Source organism: Solea senegalensis, linkage group LG9, assembly GCF_019176455.1.
Source record: "Solea senegalensis isolate Sse05_10M linkage group LG9, IFAPA_SoseM_1, whole genome shotgun sequence".
NCBI lineage: Eukaryota > Metazoa > Chordata > Actinopteri > Pleuronectiformes > Soleidae > Solea > Solea senegalensis.
In genome coordinates this window covers 13,995,843-14,012,460 of record NC_058029.1, presented here as the reverse complement: position 1 = coordinate 14,012,460, position 16,618 = coordinate 13,995,843, and the positions used below count along the sequence as shown (strand labels likewise).

Sequence of the window (16,618 nt, the reverse complement as noted above, 5' to 3'; positions counted from 1 at the left end):
CATCTTTGTTTTATGTTATTGCTTCTCATTTTCATGATAAATCACCTTTATTTTTAAATTTTACACATTAAACCTTATATTGACAACAAGCAAAGATAAAACTTCACGTCACACAGAAAAAGCCGGAACAGCCATCGGAATCAGAATGCATTGGCTACTGAGATACTTTATGGATTCAAAAGTAGCAAGCAGTTTAAGTACAGCTGCTCCTGTTAGAAATAAAAATATATATAGACAAATGACAGTAAACAGGTATAAACAACAAGTGGAGCATGCATAATTTTAAAAACCCTTTTAACCTTTTTAGTTCCATTAAACTCTGTGTTATTTACTTATTAATTTGGAAAACTTATCCTTTGCGAGCTTTGCAAATTCATCAAAGCACAACAACACACTGTGTTTTCAGGGTGCTACTGAAAAAAACATACATCATTGATCTATCACAGCAAAAACTGAACAGTAAAGTCCCCTCAGACCTACAAGCCAGTGTACTAACTTGTAACTTGGGTATTATTAAGATTATATTCTTCTTTTTAAAGCAATATTGAAACCCGGCCAGTCCATGATGGGGTCTTCAAAGTACAACCAATTCTGTAATCTGAATTACTTCATACTTCAAACACACCTAATACCATAGTACTGCACATGCCTGATCATCCTTTTACATATTTTAATTCACAGACTGAAAAAAGTCATCTCTGTTGTAAGCAGCTTGGTCCTCTTATCATCTTTAAAAAGGACTTTTCAGTTGTATAAACAAACATAATATCACTTGCTCCAGGCTCACTAACTTGACCAAACAGTTGGTCCTGTTTTCTTTCTCTGTTTAATAATAAATATATTTATTCATTAACACCTCATTTGTTTAAAAAGCCTCAGGCTGGTCCCCACCCAGGTCCCACCATGACTCCCTCGCCATTTATCAGTTTATCAAGCTGCAAAGACAGCCTCCAGAAATCACCGGAAGTCATGTGCAGTAGCTTTTTTTTTTTTAATACAAAAAATAAAATAGAATTTTACGATATAACAATATCATACTTGTTATTAGACACATAGAGTTTCTACACACAATAGAACATTTTATATATATAATAAATAATTTTACATTCTTTATTTGATATAATTTACTATTATAGAAATACACTGATTATTTTTTATATTTATGGTAAATTATAATTTTAATAGTATAAAATGAATTTATAACATTATTATTAGTATTAGTATTAGTATTATTATTATTAGTAGTAGTAGTATAAAATGTTGGTTGGATTTTGGTGTTTCACGATAGCTGACATTTATCTTTGTGTCCTACTCCGCCAAGAAAATATTTGCAATTCAATGCTAATTTACTCTCGGTTCGTTGTGAAGAACTAGTCAGACGTGCTTTTATTTTGGTGAAAAAAATGACCGGAAACTATTTAAAGGCAGTTTATCATCTTTTCCGCCTCAGACTTGACGGATTCTAGGACAGAGGAAGGAAGAGAGGGCGAGGAGGGAGGAGAGAGGAGAGGAGAGTGCTGGGAGTACCATGCTCCGTCTGCCTGCCCGTGGACCGGTCTGACTTGTCACTGAGTCTCTCGGACTAACAATGTGTTTCAGTCGCAGAAAACTGTAAGTAGTTTTGAAAGAAAGAGAGAAAGAAGAAGGAGAGGAAGAAGAAGAGTGGGGAGACAACAGACGGGAACACAGAGGTGTCGCGCGACACTGTGGAGGTGCGCAGGATGGACGACAGTGCGTTTAAAACCACTGGATCTCAGTGGCTGCTGCCTGTCAGTGAATACCTGGGCTTTCCTCTCGATCAGGTAGGACGATTGACCAGCAGCACAGCCTGGACGTGTTACGGTGTATACGGTATACAGTGTGCAGATTTCTGAATGAACTGTGTGTTATTTGTAATAAAGTGTTGTGTCATCAGGTCACAGAGAGACATGCAGAGATTCCTCAGTGATCAGATAACAATAACAATAGTACATTTTATTTATAGGCCACTCAAGGTCACCATACGAAGTATGAAGACAGTCAGTACAACATGTCAAAGTCAAATAAAATACACGAAACAACATAAAAAAAAAACCACACCAAAATGTTAAATAAGATAATATAAACTATATGAAAGTGAATAATACTTCCATCTGAAGAGGTGAGTTTTGAAGATGGCAACTGTCACCAATTACGTATATTGATGATGAAACAAGAGGAGACAAACTATAACCAATATAGAGCTGCGACTTTTCCATTATTTTCATATGTTCAGATGTTTTCTCAAATACTCGACTAGATTGTCAGCCATAAAATGCAGAAAAATGGTGTTTGGCCCCCCAAAAAACAAACTAAAATGTAATAATTGCGGTTTATTTACTTTCACAGGCCACTTAGGTACACAGGACACCTAATAAAGTGTGAGGTGTTGGACAGGGTGTGGTCTCCTGCTGCTGCTGCTGCTGCTGCTGCTGTAGGCCATCTGCTTCAAAGTTTTAACTGCTGTGTGCTCAGAGATATTTTAAAAGTTATTGTTGCTTTTCTACCATTTTGAACCACTCTGGTCCTTCTCCAATGACTTCTGGCATTAACAAGGCATTTTCTCTCAGAGAACTGCTGATTGTCTGTTGTGCATGGAAATTCCTGTAGATCAGCAGTTTCTGAAATACTCTACTCTACAATAATACTACAGTTAGACCAACGACCAAAGTTACCAAAATATTGATACACTTAAATATTGGTATAGTTTACAGCATCATACAGTTTCTTAATTCTTAAAAGTGCATTCTTGACAACAAGCTTTCTGCCATTTTACACTCTTCCCCTCCTTCCCTGAGATGACGAAAACTGTTTACTGTTGTGTGCGTGTATATTTACAGTATATATATAGTTATAGTATCTCAATATATGCCACTATATTATATCAACACCCATGTGATGTGTATCATATTGCCAGGTTTATTTCGATACACAAACCTTTAAACAGGTGTACCTAATAAAGTGACAGAAAAGTGCACATCCTCTTTGTTTTGTGTTTTCCGGCTGTTGCCACCTTCACAATGTGCCCAAACTCTTTTGTTTATTGACTGTTCTGAGCAGCTCCAAACCTCCATCCTTATCTTTATCTCTCACACAGGTAAATTTTCTGGCATGTCAGCTCTTTGCCCTGGCTGTTGCGTTCTGGTTTCGTCTCTACCTAAGTCCTCACCATGCTAACCCCCTGGTCAGACATGCTGTGGCCACCTTACTCGGCATTGCCTTCCTCATCTTCTGCTTTGGATGGTATGGCCTGACACTGACCCACACAGTGCACCATTCATACACTCTCATACAATCACGCTCCACCCATTCGTGTTTCCCTACATGGAGCCAGTGTCATGACATTATTAGCAACATGTGCTGAGTGGAAATATGTGACTCTCTCTCGTAGATTACCATGAGCAGGTCTCAATTATCGTTTGTCTGCCTTCCTGACCAATAGACAGATATCCAGTGTGCAGGGTCCAGCAATTATACAAAGAGGACAAAGAGGTTGTAGAAAGTAAGAGTGCACAGAGGAGAGATGCACAGAGAACTGTGGCCACATTTTGACAGTCAAGTGACGATATTGGTGAGACATAATATGTCCTCACAGTGTGTGTTCTTTTTTGCAGGTTCTCTGCTCACATTCTGATGGTGGTGGCTGTGAATTACCTGATCACTGTGAAAGCTGACATCAGCAGTGTGCACAGGTCAGTCTCTCGTCTTAGGGTAGAATCATGCATGTGGCAATGCTATGAAAAAAGAAATGTTGGATTATATAGTAGCAGAAAAATCTTTCTTCTGAGTTGATCCGCGTTATCTGCAATTTGAAGGCTCACATTTTGCTGTGTTCTGTTTTGAGCTCTGTTCATTGTAGTCATGCATTTTGTTTTATTTTCTTACACGAGCGCAGTCAACAATGAGTGGTAGACAAAGGCCCGATTTTATTTATTTTCTTAGGAGTAGTGTCAGCTAAATGCAGCAGTTAACTCTAAAAAAAACAGTGCTGTTGTAAATGTTATGTACCACTGTACCATTGGTGTACAGTCAGACTGACTGACTGAAATCCAGCGTGCATTTATTTACAGCTGCAAAGATTATTCGATTATTAATCGGTTACTACATTTATCATCAACTATTGTGTTTGAGTGTTTTTTTTCTAAACCTTAAATGTGAATATTTTCTGGTTCCTTTGCTCCATTTAACAAAGAAATCATTAAAACTGAATAATTTTGGTACAACTGAATCATGGCAAAAGAATATTATATTGTTTTTATATTTTATATTGAATTTAATATCAAATATGAAAACATTTTCTGTATGATAAATTGGTGCCTTTTTTTACCACATCATGAGAGGGATGGTGTGAATCTTTTGTGTTTGGCTTTTGGCAAACAAAGTCCTGGTATAGCACAGTCAATAGGTTGACTCCATGTTTGTAGACAGAATGACAGAAGACTCATCATGATGACAGGTGCATGACTGATCTGCTACAGCAGCATCTCATTTCAGTGCGAGTGGTGCAATTTTACTTACCGTTGGCTTGAGGTAAAACTCGTCAGACAAGATCCGCCTAGAGACTATTTACGTCACAGGTGGTTGTTTGGTGGCTCAGGCGCATAACTCAGCCTGGATAATGGCATTGTTGGACCAGTGAAAAATTTGGTAACCATTACCATTTAAATTTCTCGTGCTCGTGGTCTAATGATGTCCCTGATAAAGTGTTGATGAAGGCATGAAAGTGATGCAAGTGAAAACCTCATGAATGGAGTAACATTAAATGTTTCGGTTAACTGTGACTTGCTGTGGTATTCAGGGACTACATGCAAAATAAACCCGGTATAATTCTGTACACAAGGAAGCCACATGCAGTGCCAGGATTGTTCCAGGTTATAAACCGCATTACATATTTACCACTGTAGCACAATGAATCAAGATAATCTCAGCATACACTGCAGTGACTGTCAATCAGATTAGTAATCCCTCCGCTTTGTTGTAATGACATCAAAGAATCTGTAGCTCATGTTCTTGAACACTCCCTGTGTGTAGGAGGATATTCAATAAGTTCTTTTTGATTCATGTGTTGTTTACATTTTAGAGAGCAGTCACACCCTCAGCATATTTTTATTGTCATTAATTTAACTGTTAACCCATTTCAAATTTACAAAGGTATTGTATTGCATTTTTGGCTAAAGATATTTTTCTTTGGCAAATTTCTGCTCGACAGTATATTCTATAATACAATTATAACCATTAGTGCCAGAGATGACAAGTGACCAAGTGGTGGTAGCCAAGTAGGTACTGTTATGCAGCAAATGTACATGTACTCTTGTCTGATTGAATTTAGTTCATGCTTCCACGTACAGGTACTCCATGGTGATCGCTATGGGCTATCTGACAGTGTGCCAAGTAAGCCGAGTCATCATATTCAACTATGGAATACTGTCCACCGACTTCTCTGGGTAAGGAAAAACCTCAGCGTTCACTTTCTTGCCTCACCTCTTTCCTTCTCTCATCACCACGCCTTCCTGCTGACAAGATATTCATTAATCACTTCAGTTTTAGAGCAGTTATCAGCTAATGTGTCATACCTGGTTGTTGTCTGCTTACACAGTCCCCAGTGCCACAGCCTTGTGTAAATACACCTCACTGATTAAAAAAGCAGCTGTGTGAACGGTTCAAGGACATCGTCCAGCCAGGTAGAGTTGAGGTACTCACTGACCCGCAGTAACTGCTCTGTAACTTAACACCTGCATCGAAAGGGATCGAAAGGGTCGAGATTTACTTTGTAGTTTGCGTCTTTTTATTGGGAGAGTTTGTCTTTATTAAAATGCTACATTTCCTCTAAAAGAAGAAGTCTTGAAGACTGTGACTGGTGAAAAAGTTTTTTGCAATTGCATTCCACAGATACTTTCACATTAGTGTGATGCAATATTGGAACACCTCCCATATAATAGGTCAGGGCTTTCCACAAAAAAGAAACAAACCCGTGTTGCATTTGCTCGCTCCCGTGTTAAGGCATTTTCTCTGCCCGCTCCTAGTTTGGATTGAATTGGCTGGCAGCCTCACTTACACTCCACATGACAAGCCAGGCCTCTGACTCAGCTTTTGGTAGCATCGCTCATTGAATCAAAATCCAGCTGGTTCAAGCTTTCAGACAGGACAGATTAAAAGTCTCAGAGTTACAGAGATGTTCGTTTTTGTAACTGCTTTAAATACTTCTGAGGCAGTTTTTCCTGGCACAGCAGCAGCGTTGTGTTGCTTTCCCCGTAGGAAGGTGTCACACTGTCACTGTGGAACCTGACTGTTTGACTCAAAGCATTTCCATCAGCGTTTCTTTACTGAATTAGTGCAAGGCAGCCAAAGAGAAACTGAGCTGGGTCTCTAGGTCTTGTGCACTGCACCAACACTGTGGTTTAAACGGAAAAACAGAATCTGTAGGCTGCAGTGGTGCCCACATCAGCTGGCAACCTGAAAATGTTTCTCTAAAGCTCTCTGCCAGCTCTCACTAAGCTAGCACTGGCAGCCACACAGCAGCCAGCCCCTCGCTGCCTCAGTTTTCCATGTTGTGCGCACAATGCAGCCTCGCACACGCTGGTTTGTGTGTGTGTGTGTGCGCGTGCGTATATGGGCATGTTTGTTGGGTTACATTTTTGGGACAGAGAGGTCTCTATCTGTGAATGAAACGTGTGGGGCTATAAAACTGTCTGTTCAGAATCGGAATTACTATGCAGGACCTTAATGCACAACACTATTACCTCACATGTTGATATCTATACATGGTTAATCGAATGATTTAAGTTAATTTCTTCTATACATATATACTTAAAGGTCCAGTGGCATTAATAATGCCAATTTTCTCTCATCGGATTGAAATTACATTGCGCCGGACCACATAAATACAGGTGTAAATACACCCAAGGACAGATTGTTATTCGATCTGTGAAACCACTTTCGGGGGGGGGGTCCGATGCGTCTTTGCTCCCCCCACAACAACTGAGCAGAGCACAGCTAACATGACAGCGGTAACAAAATTGCACAGTCTCCTCGGCTTTCGTCAGGTTTCCTTTTGTCAAAGACGACTTGTTTCCCTGCTTCAAAAAGCAACGAGGAGTCCATACAGTTGCGTGACTTCACGTGTGGTGAACATCATTGTTGTTGTTGTTGTTGTTGATGATGTGGCAGTGCACAGAGGGGGAGGTGACCTAAGGGAGGGATGACTTTTATCAGATAGCAATTGGATCTTGACGCCAGAGTTGCATTCTAATGCCAGGTATAAAGGCGTGTGTTATGACCGAGCCCCCAAACACCTGGCCTTCTAAAGATAGGGAAATCAGTTTTATCTTAAAATGATGAAACATGTATCCAAACTAGTAGTATATTCCATTTCTCCTGAATGTTACACAATGAGCCTTTAAAGGAAACTCAACAACAAGTGTTTGCTCATAATACTGTTACTTAATTTATTACACAATTTCCTCTGGGATTAATAAAGTATTCTGATTCTGATGATTATGATTCACTCTCAAATAAGCAGTTAGTTATTGGAAAACGAACCACAGTATTTGATGTATGAGATCATCTATATACCACAATTCCCTATAATATAAGCTTTAGGAGATGGAAATGTGGTCATCCTGGTTTCACAGTGTGATGGTGAATGCTGATGTACTGTAACACTGCTGGAAAAGAATGATTCACAAGCAGAAATGAAGAGATTGATTAGTTTGACTCACCGTTTTGAATCAAGTTTTATGCGTTTTAATTTAAAATCCTTCACATTGATCTTAAGTAAAAACATGACATGTTTTTCTCACCTCTACTGAGTCAGTCTTTTCTCTCAGTGATAATGATTTAATCATAGTAACAAAAGTGCTCTTTTCTGCTCAGGCCTCTGATGATAGTAACTCAGAAGATCACCACACTGGCTTTCCAGCTCCATGATGGTAAGAGAGAGACGAGGACGCACACAAACATACAAGTACACACTCAAATGGTCTGTAATAATAGAGGCAACAACCTTTCACAGTCACTCAACATGTAACTGGAGCACATTATTTTCTGTTTTAATAGGAAAAGCACAAAGATGTTGTCTAGGGCTGAACATTCAGTCGCAATAAAAGGAGGCACAATATGTGTTAAAGCCAAAATGTGTGTCAAAATATAATTTGAGATGAATTATTGTCTTGATCGTGACACATCTTATTCTACAGACTGAAGAGAACATCTTTGTTTCTCACAGATCTGCACAAATATCACACAGTAATCATTTTAAATATGTTTTTCGAATGAAAATGAGATTAGTGTTGTAAAAATTACCATTCCCTCTGATGTCGATGTTGAAATCGTTCAGCTCTGGTGTTGTCCATCAGTGATACCCGTCCCATCGGCCATCACAGGGCGACAGTCACTGTTTTGATTCTGATCGTTCTGTTCGTACACTTACACATGTACAACATTGTGTCACTAAATGGTGTGGTACGTGATATTATAACACGGACAGTGACCAACATTTGGTGATGATTGTACTGACAACTTTGGTTACTTGATTTAGTTTTTCCCCGCCTGTTTCACATGACATGGAAGTCATGATTGAGACAAGTTCTCAATCATTTTCAGGTTTAAAAATACGGTGGTAACCGCTGCCTGTTGATAAAATGCTAGAATTGCTGGCAATTGTGACAAAACAGTGGAACTTTTGATCAAAAGTGGGAAAACTAAATCTTCCAGGGCTTTTGATGCCTTGATGTCATCCCTTGTTTTTCAGGTATTTCTAAGAAATCTGAGCAGCTCACCCCACAGCAGAAGCTCCATGCCATAACGTAAGTTTTATATGTGATGAATTCTAGGATGTGTGAAATATACATCAGAGGTGAGGCAGAGGACTGTGCTCTGTGACTACTGCTGGATAATGTCAAGGTGTTTGATGTGTGTGTTCTTTTGACATGAGCTGGTTTCTCTGTTTAAACCCAACCTTTTACACAGTTTACGCTGCAACATTAATGTATTATCTGGTCTTTGTGTCCCTGTCTAAGTGTGTGTGCACAGGAGGTTGTCTCCGAATTAACACCTTAAAAAATAAATCAGTCTTTCTTTTCCTTTAGCCACGAAGGACAATGACAAGAGGCAACCATGGTGAATAGCTTATTCATGTAAAAAAAAAAAAAGCATGTCGGCAACTTAGAAAAGAGGCATAATGATGCATGAAAATATAACATTTTTTTGCATGTGAACCAATAAAAACACATTCATTGGTGTTCAGTGCATGTCATTTCAAAATATACACACATGATCTGGGCCAATAACCATTTAGATTGTCTCATGTCTGTTACCGTACTTTTATTTTATTCCAACTTTACATTGATTAAATCAATTCTTGTCGCTTTGCCTTCACTTGTGATGTAGTGTAGATCCTGTTTTAAAGTTGCTGTTTCTTTATGAGGTCAAAGTTCCTCTATATCTTTTGAGGAACTGGAGTCTGTCGTTTGTTTCTGAAACACTTAGTTGTGTTATTTGTTGAAATCCTCTTCAAATTTGAAAAAAATGAAAAAAAATATTGTATTAGGAGTCTGGAAAATGTTGCAACAGCAGTTTACACTGATTTCTTTTTCCTCCTTGATGGCTATCCGGAAGTGAAGAGGATTTCTATGAATAAGATGACTAAAGCTTTAAAGGCTCAGATTGTCTCTGTTTCTGTGAAACTGTTTACTTGTACTGTATGTACCTGTATTTACCTTTTCCATCCAACATCAATACAGTTGTACCCATTTTTAATAGTCGATTTATTTAAAAATAAATGGCATGCTTTTCCTACTCACTGCAATAAAAACATTCAGTTCTATTCTATTTCCTACATCACCTGGATGTTTTAAAATAGTGTTTCTAGTTTTGTTTTCAGTGATTTCTGACGTGATTCTTTTCTCTTTTGTCCTATTTAGTGTCAGGCCATCTCTCATCGAGTACCTGAGCTACAATCTGAACTTCCTGAGTGTCCTGGTGGGGCCGTGCAGTAACTATAAGGATTACATTGATTTTATAGAGGGCAGACACATCAGCCAGAGGCTTCAGCAGCACGTGGGGATTTGTAATGGACAGAATGGCTATGACAAGACACCAGACCCATCACCTCTGGTCAGTTCATCAATACATTTGTTTGCCACATTCTGTACTTGTACATAATGACACAGCACAACCTAAGACTCTAAGGGTTCTCTATAAACGATGTATTGCGCATGGTTTTAAGTGTATTGCCCAAGTGCATTAGGCCATGTTCAATTTCAATTTTGCTGGGTACACGGGACATAATCTTGGCACAAATTGAGGTGCAAGGTGCAAAAGGGTTGTAGTTAATGTCGGAATTATTTGTAGGTGTTCAGGTGTTTGTCCTTCCCTTTAAAAGTCAGCTGCACCTGTGCCTAGCTCAATGCTATTTACATGATGAATGCAGGAAACTGCAAGGAAGTGAACGATTCTCTGCTGAGGTGATGGATCTGCACTCACCAGTGGGTCGGGCCGATTGGGCAGCGAGCATTGTGTGGCAGTGGTGCACGAAAAAGAGGAGAGACAGGATGAAAGATAAATGCAGAGCTGAAAATGCAGCATTTAAAAAGAGAAGTCCAGTGAACTTAAAATAAACGTGACAATGTCAGGTTTGAAGTTAAGGACAAGCCAGAAGTGGATGGTGATGAGACAGAAGAGCAACCACATGCACCTGAGTGCGCTTGTTTTAGTGTCATATTCTCTCCACACTTGACACAGAGTCTGATATAAGTCAATGCGTCGTTCTCCTGTTGTCTAAAGGGGTCACCAGTTTAGTGTTGAATTATTTTTGTGAAATTTGAAACTTGCTCCTCTTGAAGTGGTAATTATCCCTGGCCTTTCTTGTTTTTGTTCAAAGATGTACAGTAGAAGAGTGAATTACATGTCTGGTCTTGTCTTGTGTTGACTTGCCTGAAGACACTGTCTTGTCCTTACACTTAACAATAAGAACAAGAAAAGTAAATAAATAACATGGGACACAAGCCCTTTAAATTGACATAGACAAGAGTTTCAGTAGTTAGTTTGAAGCCAAAAGGCACAAAACAGAGAAATAAGGAGAGACATACAGTATTTGCTCTGAAATGCTTATAATGTGCATCATGCAGTTGACACTCTCTGTTTGATCTGCTCTGTTGTCTCAGTGGAACAACATAACATTAAGGCAATAAATGTGTAAAATAAAAGAAGGGGAGTGACAGTAAATAGTCCTGCAGCTGTTTTTAAGTGTAGTTAGTTTGTTCAGTTGTGAACTTGTACAGCTCTTCCCTCCCCATGTGTGTCTCCATCACTGCTCTGAAGTCATCCATTTGTTTTTCTCCGCAGACAGCCGTCTGTCACAAGCTGCTGGTCTGCTGTGGCTGTATGCTGTTTTTCCTCACCGTGACTCGGTCCTTGCCGATCATGTACAACGTGGACCCCCACTTTGTCAGCCACGCCCCCTTCCTCACCAGGCTCGCCTATGCTTTCTTCTCCATACAAGCAGCGAGGCCCAAATTCTACTTTGCCTGGACACTCGGTGAGCACAGAGTCAAACTAAGTTATAGGGGAATGTCACTGTCCACTGCTGATATTAAGACTTTATATTATAATCAGTATAAGCACACTGAGTAAGTGATTTTCTTTTTTTACCAGCCGATGCTGTGAACAACGCTGCGGGGTATGGCTTCTCTGGGATGGATGAACATGGAAAACCATCGTGGGATCTCGTCTGTAACCTCAACATCTTTGGAATTGAGGTACAGCTCCACCCACGTGATTAAAAATGATCCACACCTCCAAAATCCATTGTTATTTACCATTTATTTACTGTTATGTGATTATTGTTTTTTTTTATTGATCAGTAAATGAAATTGTGTTTCAGACTGCAACAAGCTTTAAGACATTCATAGACAACTGGAATATTCGGACAGGAATTTGGCTCAAAATGTAAGTGCAGCAAATGTGAACACACGTTGTCGTGTTCAAGGTGAGAGCACATCTGTGTGGCTTTCCATATCACATGTTTCTGTTTCCTCGCCTCCCCTCAGTGTGTGTTATGACCGAGCCCCCAAACACCGGTTGGCACTGACGTTTATACTGTCGGCCCTGTGGCATGGTGTTTATCCAGGGTATTATTTCACCTTCATCACTGCCATCCCCATCACCATAGCAGCACGTGCTGTGAGTACTTCACATCTTCTGAAAATTATATTTAAGAAAGCGTTCATTGAAAACTACAGTGCAGTCAGAGACAGGGACTAATTAGATTAGGACAATGAGGAAAGGATTATGTACAGGAGAAGAGAATACTCGGGACAAGTTGGGGTTACTTAGTGGTGTTGAAAGATTTTAGAGAGAAGATGTTCTTGATAGAGGTGGGTCTTCAAGAGTTGAAGATATAGAGAGACTCCACCCCTCTGATAGCATTAGGGAGCCCATTCCACCATTTGGGAAACATAAATGAGAATAATCTAGACTGGGATTGCCTTGTGTGCAGGGAGGGCAGAGTGAGACAGTGTTCTCTGGAGGAACACTGTGGTCCAGAAAGCTGGTCATCGAGCCAAGGTTTCTTGCAACCTTGGCAGGGCTTAAGGGAAGAAGAGGCTAAATTGTATTCCCGACCTTTCAATAACAATATGAACGATCTTGAACTCTTACTGTAATTGCAAACAACTACTTTTTGAGAATAGTTAAATGGTTCTAGAAATGTGTGAGCAGTTTGGTATTGAATCAAAACTCATCCCTCTCTGTTTATGTGTCTTTCCTCACTAGATACGAAGGTCTATTCGCCACCGCTTCCTGGACTCCAGAGGCCTGAAGCTGTTTTATGACATCTTAACTTGGGCAGCCACCCAGCTGGCCATCTGCTACACGGTCATGCCTTTTCTACTTCTGGCAGTAGATTCCACATTGGTTTATTACAGGTACGTCCTCACCGACTTAGAGTACAGTATGTTCACATGCTTATTTTGTGTGGGACATTTTTATCAGTAATGTAGTTCCACACATTTGTAAAGTCAAAGGACATATCTCTGAAATCATCACACAAGTGAATAATCTACAATATTTCAGAAATGTTTTCAGAAAAACTGGATTCCCAGTTTCTGTCCAAAATGCAAGAATATTTAGTCGATAATCTCAAAAATAAAACCATGTGATAAAATGGAACCACAGACACAAGGCTTTATTTTGAAAATTAAATTAATAAAAAACTCAATTGATTAACATGATTATTGAAATGTGCATGTTTGCAAAGACTAAGCCTTTAATAGATGCTCCTTTAGTCAACCACCAAATTGTGGAACCTTCCAGAACAACATCACTTGTATAAGAATTACTTTGTTAGTCTCTCAAACAAGAAAACACTAACAATGTTTTCTTTGTCCTTTTGGTAAACCAGTTCAGCAAATATTCCAGATTGTAGTTTTCCACATGATGTATCCTGCTTTACTTTGCAATGTCCAGGTCTATGCATGAGTTATAGTGCATTACTTGCAAGGTTTCAAAAGTTACACTTGGTTTTTTCCTCCTCTCTCCCTCAGGTCCATGTACTTCCACATGCACATCATCAGCATTCTGTCTGTGATTGCCCTGCATCACAAGCACAAACCCAGAGACCCCACTGCCACCACTAAAACACCTCCCTCCTCCTCCTCGTCTTCATGCTCACACCAGTGCCAGCCTGTTCACTCCAACAACAATGACAAAGTAGACTGAACATCCCCTCCTCGCCGTCATGTACCATGGTTTTCTCTTGAAGACGAGTAAATATTCCTGAAGGACATTCAGCGTGACCTGAACTGAGAAACCAGTGTGTTATTTATTCTTGAAAGACAATGTAGGCTTTAAACCTTTGGTACTGGCAGGGTATTATGTGATCAGGCCGATTGCAAAGCTGAACATTAGCTGGAGCAACATTTCCGTGGTCACCACCATCACCTCGAGAAAACCTGGCCTCACTCCACTTTTCCCCATCCACTGTCCCCTCCACGTCCATCTTAAAACACATCCTGCTTGCACCCAACAACAATAGAACTGTCTAAAGAGAGAGAAGACAGCCTGCTCTGTTCTCTGTCCTCTACCTGCACTGACCTGTTTGCAAGTGTGCTGTGAGCCAGCACACACACACACACAAAAAACAAACTTGTGCATAAAAGCAGACACTAGGAAACTCAAATTTGCACATACTCTCCCTGAGGCACGCTCGCACTTAGTCACAGTCAGACCGCACACAAAGGACGTCCTTGTGAGGCCACAACAAAAGAGCATGCCATGGGGAGAGGGAGAGAAGTCTGTGCCCTCTGCACCCACTGTGCCTAGAAGAGTGTGTGAATGTGCGTGTGTGTGTGTGTGTTAGCATAAAAAAAAAACAGACTGTGTCGGTATTCCTCCCACCGGGGAGAGAGCCACTTGATGTAACTATAGCAGCTCTCCGAGTTTTTTTCCAAGGCGAGATGACAGCTCCTCCTTGTGAGGAGACTTGATTGTTACAAATAAAAAACTTGTCCTGTCCTTTAGCTACACCCCTCATCACAGTTTGCATCTCAAACTGGATGTGCTGAAGCAGGGCGGCATGTAACAGCGACACAGTTCTGCATGTGCCAGTACGTATCTTTTGAACGGTGCTTGAAAACCTGCCATCACATCAGTGTGACTGAACCAAAAAAAAAAAAGCGGTGGTGAAACTGAGAGGAAAGGTATTAGGAGGTAAACATTCCTGTAACATGTGACCTAGAATTGAAGTGTAAAAGTCAGATGTGTTTGTTTTTGGGGGTGTGGGGCGCGTTTGTTCTCTCGCCCTTTCCACAAAAGCACAGATTTAAAAGCTGTAGATTTACCGGAGCTTAGCAGCAGCAGGTCGATTTTACCTGCTCGCTCTGACCTCTGCTGATTTAAGGAATGACGGTTAATCACGTGGGAGAGACTGAAACAGACATAACAGCTCTGTACCACGTCCATGCAGCCTTTCTTCATTCCACTGTTTAACTCCTTAGCAATATTTGAAATTCACTTCTGGAGTTTTTAACTTTTGCACAATCAAAAAACTGAATAAAAAACATGAATATATGACGTTTTGTTCATGTGGCAGCGCCGGGTGATGAAACTGTCAGGTTGTCCCTTTAAATGCACGATACGAGCGGCCTAATGTGGACACAGGATGTAACTAATTATTTAATAGTGTTGTAGAGTTGGAGATAGTTGGGGGATGATTTTAATCTGAATGCATCTTTGTGCTTTTGACAGTATAATCCTTTTTTAAACCTGTTTACATGTCAATAGATCTTAAATTCTGCGTCACATATGCAGTAAATCATGTTGACGCGAGTGAAGGCAGGGCTCTGCATTCAGTTAACGCTAATATTACTAAACACCACAGAGGAAATACTCGAGGGTTGAGGTGGAGAAAAAGTAAAGTGGTGATCGTTAGTGTACTTTTTTGTCATTTATAACTCGTTATAATGACAAATAAGTTATTATGATATTTAACTAGTCTTTCTCTTGGAGTTATTAAAGTGTCATAAGTGAAAGGTCCTGAGATATGAAGCTGTGTGTGTATGTGTGTGTGTGTGTGTGTGTCTTTGCCCTCAACGTGAAATCACTTCAGGTACGTGAACAACGGGCACGGACATACAGAATGCGTGTGTCATCAGAGTGAGCAGCTATTTGAATGGTGTACTAGTGAAGGTGAAGATATTTGTGAATGTGTTTTTGCTGACAGAATTATGTCTGAACAAAGAATGTGAGCGTGAGATATTTTCTTATGTCCCCAACTGTTCATTTTTAGTATTGTTTGTTTGTATGAAGGAGGAACAAGCAGAGAGCTGTATAGAAATAAAGCAAAGTGGCATTTACAAATAAAGCTTCAGTCAAACTAATGTCTTGAGAGTTTTGATTCATCAAAGTTGGCGTACAATCATAACAGCAAAGTATTATTGTGTATAGTTGGTGTATTCTGATTCAAACTGGAGTATTTTGTCTGCCTGTTACATTTAAATCGCCGTCAGATGACGTCACACAGCTCCACTGGACTCGATGCTAATGTCGTCCGGCGACATTCCCGTGCTGCACACAGGAAGTGATTCAATTTATGGGATGGAGGGAAAGCAACAATGAGCCAGTAAAGCAAGGCAGTTTTGGAGTATGAATGAAAACACGCCCATGAGACATTTCAGAAGTGGATTCTACCGCTCAAACCTGTTGTCCCCGCCTGTCCCTCTGGGATTCACGGCTGATTGCAAAGCTCGACAGAACCCGTTCTCAATTCAATTCAATTAATCAGGGAAGGTACGATATCACTGTTCCGTGTCCGATATTGACACCATAGAAATGAGTAAAACCCATTGTAAACTAATTGAAAGTGTTGGTTTGTGCTGTTTGTTTTCAGGTGCTACTATTTTTACTTCAGCTACAGCATCAAGTCAAACCCTCTCTATGCAACGCTCCTCCCAAGTCGTTTAATCTCTGTTGGTATTCTCGAAGTGGCTCCTTCTCTGTCCCCCCTGTCACACAACTGTTCCCCTTAGACAGCGAGTGTGAGTGTGTGTGTGTGTGTACCTGTGTTTTGATCCAACTCACAGACTCACAAACTAATGACATCCAG

The 16,618-nt window shown here is 40.1% G+C and overlaps 1 protein-coding gene across 2 annotated transcripts; it reads left to right on the top strand.

The window, feature by feature from the left end:
* Positions 1-1,465: 1,465 nt before the first annotated feature.
* On the top strand, positions 1,466-15,889 carry mboat1 (membrane bound O-acyltransferase domain containing 1). 2 transcript variants are annotated; one of them, XM_044033192.1, is made up of 13 exons: positions 1,466-1,802; positions 3,116-3,261; positions 3,633-3,710; positions 5,367-5,462; positions 7,891-7,946; positions 8,768-8,822; positions 9,939-10,131; positions 11,362-11,554; positions 11,671-11,774; positions 11,900-11,964; positions 12,066-12,198; positions 12,790-12,941; positions 13,560-15,889. In XM_044033192.1, exons 1-13 carry the CDS (start codon positions 1,722-1,724, stop codon positions 13,732-13,734), a joined length of 1,527 nt encoding a protein of 508 aa, XP_043889127.1. In that variant the 5' UTR covers positions 1,466-1,721; the 3' UTR covers positions 13,735-15,889. The 2 variants fall into 2 exon arrangements, with proteins under 2 accessions (XP_043889127.1, XP_043889128.1); XM_044033193.1 differs by lacking the exon at positions 3,116-3,261 and having other exon boundaries at positions 1,753-1,802.
* Positions 15,890-16,618: the final 729 nt, after the last annotated feature.